General features: G+C 40.4%; 1 protein-coding gene across 1 annotated transcript in view; it reads right to left on the bottom strand.

The window, feature by feature from the left end:
- LOC104530977 (neuron navigator 2-like) overlaps positions 1 to 7,863 on the bottom strand; it is a 96,670-nt gene extending 88,807 nt beyond the window's left edge. Inside the window, 1 exon segment of the mRNA XM_010175725.1 lies at positions 7,673 to 7,863. Coding sequence (XP_010174027.1) covers positions 7,673 to 7,854 — 182 coding nt within the window. The 5' untranslated portion in view covers positions 7,855 to 7,863.
- Between the last annotated feature and the right edge of the window lie 235 nt (positions 7,864 to 8,098).

Here is an 8,098-nt window from a genome sequence, read left to right as displayed (position 1 = left end):
CTTCTAAAAAATCCATACTTTCCTAATTGGACATGTTTTAAGACTGCCTGGCACAGAAGTCATTCAGCAACCATCAGGTACCAATTTTTAGTCACTGCTGCCCAGGGTTAAATTAATTTCTACATGTCTTCTCAGATGGTCTCCCATTCAAGAAATCTGCAGGCTTGTTACTGTAAAACTTGCATTTGCCAAGGGAAGGAATTCCAAGGTCAGTATAGCCTGTAAGGGACTTGAGTGGCTGGTGCCACTATAGGTGAAATCTCATACATGCCCCCACATCTGTCCCCTTCAGGCCAGCAGCTTCTTATTGAGCTTCTGAAGAAGTCAGTTTCCTGTGGAATTAGCAGTCTTAGATAGATGTAATTTAAGAGAAACTATCAGTATAGAAGAGAGAAATATTAGACTGAAAGAAAGCATCTCTGACATCACTGGATTCCTGTTTCAGAGAAGACTCATCTAGTATATGATCCTCTTTCCAAAGCTCACTCCATTTGTCTGCCAAATGCACCTTAAGCTTAAATTCACCTTCCTCACAAGGAAGAGGCTTGCTCCACTGTAATTTTAAAAACTCATTTGGAAGGAGGAAGGACTAAACCCTGGGGTTCCAATTCCCAGATGGTTTCTGAAATCTACCCAGTCATTTGCTAACATAAAATGAATGACCCATCCTGAGAGAAGTGACTAGAGACCTTAACCTGAGGTAGACAAGATTGGAAAACACCCAAGAGGTCAAATCCTTTCAGGTCACTCTGGACACCAGTGAAACATGGTGGAAACTCATTATTTAAAGAGAGGACAACAATCACACACAGCAAGCACAGGCTGCCAGCCTGGAGCAAGCTGAAGATCCACCAGAATCAGGCAGTTGTTCAATGAGGTTTTCCATATGCCAATTTTTATTTAAATGCCTAAATCCTTTCTCATAATCTATTTCCATAAAAACCATAGAAATAAGCTATAGAGCAAGTGATCCATTCTGCATCATTCTCTTTAATTTTGTTAGGAAGAAGAACGATGTGTGACCAAAGGGAAATGAGGAGGGAGTGCTGCTTTTCCACAGGTTCTCAGCAGGGTCAGCAGCAGAAGAAGAGTTACTACTTCACAGGATCAGCTGCAGAGGAAGAGTTACTACTCCACAGGATAAGCAGCAGAGGAAGAGTTACTACTCCACAGTGACTTTCAACTCTGTCATGCCTACTCCTTTCCTTGCAGATGATCCACATCCACAGGTATGTATGATCGCATCTCCCTCTACTGGCTAGCCCCAGAGTGGGACCATATTTTATCCTTTAGAACCTGTCCTAATGTGCCCCTTCTGAGCAGTAATCTGAATAAAAAGCTTGATTCCAGCTGATCTTTAAGTCTTTAAGACTTTAGGTCTATGATGTCTTTGTACGCTGAATCCTACACTGCAAGACAAGTTCTGTGAGAGCAATGTTAGCTGAGATATAATTTGTGATAAATCAAACACTGTTCTGTTGATGAAGCTGATGCCAGAACTACTCCTGAACTGAGAAAAATATTTAAAATAACAGGTAACATAAATAACAAATGCTTATGTAATATTCTAGCCATGTCTCCTATAAAGATCTTTAAGTACAGTTCTTGGGATAAGAATATTATTTTGATTTAAACACTGCTATAATTTATTCTTTTCATTCTCACAGCACCAGGACATCTATTAATTTAAATTCAAAAACTAGTTCTGAAGTAGTTTCAACATAGTTTACTAAGAAGTCAGAAATCAAAGTCTCCTAATAGTGTTTCATAAAGGTCGAAATTTTGAGTTTGCTTGCCTGACTCCTTCATTATTTGTGTTAATTATTTACCATATATAGCTACTACTCTGCAATATTGAAGATTTTGAGTTTGCTTGCCTGACTCCTTCATTAGTGTTAATTATTTACCATATATAGCTACTATTCTGCAATATTGAAATCTTATCATTAAAAACATACCACTTAAAGTGCAATGTCCAGTAAAATGACTAATTTGAAGAGCACAGAAAAAATACAGAGGTAATCACAGTAGCAAAAATATGTTGGGAAAGACTATAGCTGGCATTCAATCGATATACAGGGTGAACAGGTTCTCGTTCAGACCATGATTAGCTCAGCTACTCTTGATTTCTAGCTAGGCATGCGTTACCAGCAACCTTTCTTGTAGACAGCTCAGAAGGGAACGGTTTCTCTTAACTACTGTTACCAAGAACAAATTCTCAATATTGAAAAGATCAAAATCTAAGAAGCCAAACCTAGCAAGAGAGAAGGCAGTTCAAACAAACACTCTGCTCAAAAGGAGAAAAATAAGATAAACCTCCTAATTAGTCTTAGTCCTGTTGAAGTGCTATAGCCATATAAGGAAAGCAGTTTTACCCATCCACTGTATTTAGATGAAATTTTATCACTAAAAACATACCATTTAAAGTGCAGATCAAAATCTAAGAAGCCAAACCTAGCAAGAGAGAAGGCAGTTCAAACAAACACTCTGCTCAAAAGGAGAAAAATAAGATAAACCTCCTAATTAGTCTTAGTCCTGTTGAAGTGCTATAGCCATATAAGGAAAGCAGTTTTACCCATCCACTGTATTTAGATGAAATTTTATCACTAAAAACATACCATTTAAAGTGCAATGTCCAGTAAAATGACTAATTTGAAGAGCACAGAAAAAATACAGAGGTAATCACAGTAGCAAAAATATGTTGGGAAAGACTATAGCTGGCATTCAATCGATATACAGGGTGAACAGGTTCTCGTTCAGACCATGATTAGCTCAGCTACTCTTGATTTCTAGCTAGGCATGCGTTACCAGCAACCTTTCTTGTAGACAGCTCAGAAGGGAACGGTTTCTCTTAACTACTGTTACCAAGAACAAATTCTCATGAGCAGCAAACTGCATAGTCATCCTTTTCTTTCTCTAAAACCTTAGCCCAAGTGAAGGGCTGTTATGCCACATATGAACCCGACATCTGTAAAAGATGTGGCACTGTGACTGATTAATAGTACCAAGTCAAGCAACGGAGCTGCAAGGATCCTACAAATATCAGTTACGCTTCAGCATTCAATTAAATCAATCCTCAGTTTCAGTGCTTCAGATCCAACTCTCCTTAGCCCAAGTGAAGGGCTGTTATGCCACATATGAACCTGACATCTGTATGCCACATATGAACCTGACATCTGTAAAAGATGTGGCACTGTCTGACTGATCAATAGTACCAAGTCAAGCAACGGAGCTGCAAGGATCCTACAAATATCAGTTACGCTTCAGCATTCAATTAAATCAATCCCCAGTTTCAGTGCTTCAGATCCAACTGTTCATTGCCTCCTAACAGATAAAACTCCTAAATTTCAGCCCAAACCACAGCTCTATTTCACTGGTGGTTTTGGTCCATGTTGCTCAAGGGTAGACAGGTCTCTGCACCACAAATGTGATTTCTACCTAGAGCACGATGCTTTCGGGTGGGTTTGCCTGACCTGAGCAGAAGCAGGAGTAAAGCCTGATTCCCCAGCCCGCAGTGGCCTCCACTCCCTTTTAGCATCCTTTCATCCATGTTCCTAATTCACTGGCTTGTAGAAAGATCCTCGGGGAGCATAAAGGCTTAAATAAACAAGAAGGAACCATAATCCCATGAGCATCACGCACACAAACACATTAAGAGATTGTGGAAATAGAGATGTGGAATGGGAATGTATCAGTCCCAAAGCATCAAATAAATGTGAAGGTTAATAAAACAGCAAAAAGCCTCCCCCCTTAAAAAAGCTGCTGCAGGGAGAATTTTAGCATAGAGTCCCTGAACATTGTACATGTGCTGAGTCCTTCTGTCCTCATCTAATAGCTGAGGGAGCAGCTCACTGCTAGGCTGGGTAAGCGAGGTAGGAGAGAGTCATGAGGTGGTGTTTCTTAAGATACACTGAAGAGAGTGAGATGGGTGCACCCCAAACCCCAGCCTTGCAGGTAGCAGACCCCACGGTCCACATATGGGGCTGTCACATCTACCCTGCCTTAAAATTCGGGCTCTAGGGTGGCTGAGCTTTCAAAGCATCAAATCTACATTTTGTTGGAACAGCCACGCTTCTGCAAAAAATGGTTTTGACAAGCTGCATTTGCAGACCCAAAGCCATTTCCCTGAGAAAATTTGTGACCAGCACTAATCAGTACATCCATCCTGTTAATTCTGCACAGAAAGCTGCACACTAGGGTAATGAAAACAGGGGCAGAGGATTAATTAAATTGAAAGAAAATAATTCTAAAAGGCTTTTCTAACCAGCAGCTCTGTTGCTCCATTCCAAGGACAGATAAAAAGGAAATTAACTGTACATCTCATTAGAGAGCTGCGAAAAAAAGGACAAAAAGAGGGAGCAACGCGCCTGTTAGTAGCTAAAGGGAGACTGAAGTGGACAAAAAATTCTGAAGAAACCAAAAAAAAAAATCCCTAAAAAGAGTTAATGTCCCCACCTGGAACAATCTTTGGATGGAGCAGATAGGTGAGACAATTCTGGGCTTTGAGGTGCCACTTTCTGATGAGGCTCTGAAGCCCCGAGTTTACCCACCTTACTGCCCGAGTTGCACTGTCATTTGGTTGACGTTTTACCTCCCACAATAAGACCAGTTCTTACCTTTGATCCAGTCCCTGGAGACTTTCTTAGTTTAAGAGGTGCTTTCTGCCCATTTGGAAAAGATACTCTCTCTAACCCTCTGACAGCAATCCTGGTGCCTGCCAGAGCTCTGCTTGAGCAGACTTATTAAAGGAGGCCAAACGAAACTTCCCATGACCCAGTACATTTCAGAGAAAGCATCAGGATCACAGGGCTAAAATAGTTTATCTTGGCTATTGGATTTATTTTGGCTGTAACAAATATTTTGGCTTCCTTCCCTATCAGTTTGCCAATGAAAACACAGATCCAAGGTTTTCAGACTGCAGGGTTGTAGCCATTCTGAAAAATGACAAAGTGAAACACATACCAGCTAATAAAAGAGCTATTCATGCTATAAATGCCCTCTTGTGCTGACTGTAACTCAGCTTCTGGAAATATTGGGCCTGTTCACCCTAACATTGATCTCGGAGATTTGTTCTGCAGCAAGACACATGGATGCTTTCTTTAGAAGCAACCTCCCAGATTTCTACGTGGTATATTACCCTCTCCCTCAAAGAGACAATGCTATCCTAGTTTTTTTATTATCAGGAATAAACCAACACTGGGGAAGATAACTCATGAAACAGGCTACCAAAACATCTGTTCATGCTGCAGATGGTAATCCAGAATCATTAGGTGCCAGTGAGATTCACCAAAGGTAATGCCCTCATTTATCTCTCTCCATTGATCTTGGGATCTATCCAGTACTGTTACTGGAATTCAATACTGCAATATTCCCTTCCCAGGGAATCTGCACACATGATTCCTCTCCACAGGCTATGTAACCCTAACATTGTGGGGCTGCTTTCAGGAATGTTCCCTTCAAACACCCACCAGTGTAGAAACAAGAGGACCTCCAAACTGCCCAACCTCCAAACCCTGTCCACAACCTGGAAATGGAGTTGGATCTTTCCAACAATGGATTCTGCCCTTGGAACTTGGTCAATGACTACAACAGGGCTATGTAAATCAATAAACCAGCTGGCATTACTTAGTGAAATAGCTAAAGTAGCTAAAGGCAAGAGATGTGGAAAAGAAACAGTCATTTGTACACGTAACTCTTCTTGTCCTAAGAGACCTCGTTTATCAATCTGTGTCTGGTTATATGAGTAAACATTGAAAGTTTTCTCCCTCCTTTAAAAACTAGTGGGAAATGGGAGCCAGGTACTGAGAGATATTCTAATGTTCAAGGCTAGGAGTGAGCTGTTGTGGAAGTATATGACTTCTGATAAAAGGTATATTTACCATTCTTGGTGTTATTCTTGGTAAATAACTCACTGCTTTAGTGACAGAGGTACCAGCTGGCAAAAACATTATATTACATTGTTAGTCCCTTAGACTCAGAATCTGAAGACCACTCTTGTATTTGCAGACTACAGAGACTTCCATTTTTTTACCCTACAGGATGATCAGATAGATAAGGAAAGGAAATGATATGCAGAGATGAGTGAAGCCACAAATTTTGCTGGAAATATCATTCATAAACTCAACAGCTTGCTTATTCTTTCCTTTTCCTCAACCTGGAATCTTAACTTAATACACTAAGTAAAGATCTGCAAAGACTGGGGCTCCTCTTCTGCCAGGGACACTTCTCAGCTCATACTCTAGGTGTTTTATAGAAACCAGGGCACTACACAGAATTTATTTTCCTCACTCGTACACCAAAATTACAGTCACGAGTTTGAATGAAAGTCATAGCCCAGAGAAAAAGCAATAACTGTTACTACAATAAACATTGCAAAACTCAGCTATAAGCTGATTTATTTGAGGAAAACACAAGGTGCTTGATTCATTTTTAATGCAGCAACAGCTACTGGTGCTTTATCTGAAATAGTTTTATACTGGTTTTTGCATCAGTGTCTTCACTATATGCTTTCTTAATGAAGAAATAAAAATAAAGTGTCTGAATTTTCAAAAAGGGAAGCGTGAAAACATCCAAATATTCACAAAGAACAGAATTAATGGAGTTTTCCAGGTTGCGTAAGTTAAGTTAGTGATGAAGTCACTGGTTGAGTAAGTGACAAAGCAGCAGCTGGATTCCAGCTTCCTATTTCAGTGAGAGACATTAAATCTTCCAAATAATTCAATGCTACAAGAAATGTCACTTATAAAAAAAATGACAGTAAAGCAAAGGTTGTAAGGTGGCCAGACAGGGAAAGGGCTGCTACAAAAATAAATATGCTATTTACATCTCAAAGATCACTTTTAACATCAGTCTAGTGCTGATGTATTTGAGCTAAGAAAAAAAATGACTGTGCTTTCTAGAAGGAATAGAAAATGGACACATTGAATTGAATACTGACTTTGGAGCAAAGAACAAGTGCTTTTTCCAGTCATGGCAGAGGTAATATATTGATGTAAAACCTCGTTAATAATTGCCTATCAATTCATACTTCTGCATGCTAACTTGTTCTTTAGACTTTATTTTGTGTTTACAACTATTTTACCCTACACAGAGATGTAAATTCATTTCCTTTCAGTGAACTGTCCCCTAAAAGCTCAGACAGCAAAAAGGTTCAGTGGAAGTACAGAAAATGCCTCACTCTCTCCATCTTCTGGGCATAAGTGAATGTTGCAGCATGTGTTTGACTACCACCATGAAACCTGACTCAGGGAAATATTTCATCATGTGCAAGAGCATGATGGATATATAGGAACATTTTCTTAATACGTACGTAAAAAATTAATTAATGTGCTTAAATCCCCCTGAATAAATTAATTATAAGGAGCTGTCCCTCCAAATGCTTATTAAAACTAGTAGAATATATTTGATTGGTTTTTGGTTTTGTTTTGGGTTCTTTTTAATTTCTTCAAATAATAATGGGAATGCAGCATCATTAAACACAACGCAAGAATCACAGAGTGGTTTGGGTTGGAAGGGACCTTAAAGTTCACTCAGTTCCAACCCCTCTGCCATCAGCAGGGACACCTTCCACTAGACCAGGTTGCTCAAAGCCTCACCTAACCTAGCCCTGAACACTTCCAGGGAGGGGGCAATATAAAGTATAGTACTTAAGAAGAAAAATAAAGGCACTTACCCACTCGTGATGTCATCAGCTCTGATATTCTTGCCCAGCACATCCCCATCGCTCATGTAGCCGGTGGCATCCATGGTGATCCCTTCCAGATCGATTTCATCGCTTCCCTTGTCCGAGATGTCCACGTGGCAGACACTGCTACCACGGGATGCCAGTTGCCTTCGCAAAGGTGCCGAATACATGTAACGTCCTGACTCGGTGTTGATGAAGCGGCTGGCGTTCCCTCGTGGAGGATACCCATTTCCCATGGATGGAGCATCACCTGCCTGCAGGCGGGGGCTGGACTGCCCCAGTCTCCACGATAAGGGGGTTGGTCGTCCCGTCAAGCTGAGGATGCTGCGGCCGCTTATCTCAGTAGTGACGTTGGTGTCAAATGTAGTTTCCAATGTGCTGAAAAAAAAATAAATAAATAAAAATACATTTGAT

Source organism: Antrostomus carolinensis, unplaced genomic scaffold (assembly GCF_000700745.2).
Source record: "Antrostomus carolinensis isolate BGI_N321 unplaced genomic scaffold, ASM70074v2 scaffold6549, whole genome shotgun sequence".
Lineage (NCBI taxonomy): Eukaryota > Metazoa > Chordata > Aves > Caprimulgiformes > Caprimulgidae > Antrostomus > Antrostomus carolinensis.
This window is presented reverse-complemented; position numbering and strand designations above follow the sequence as displayed.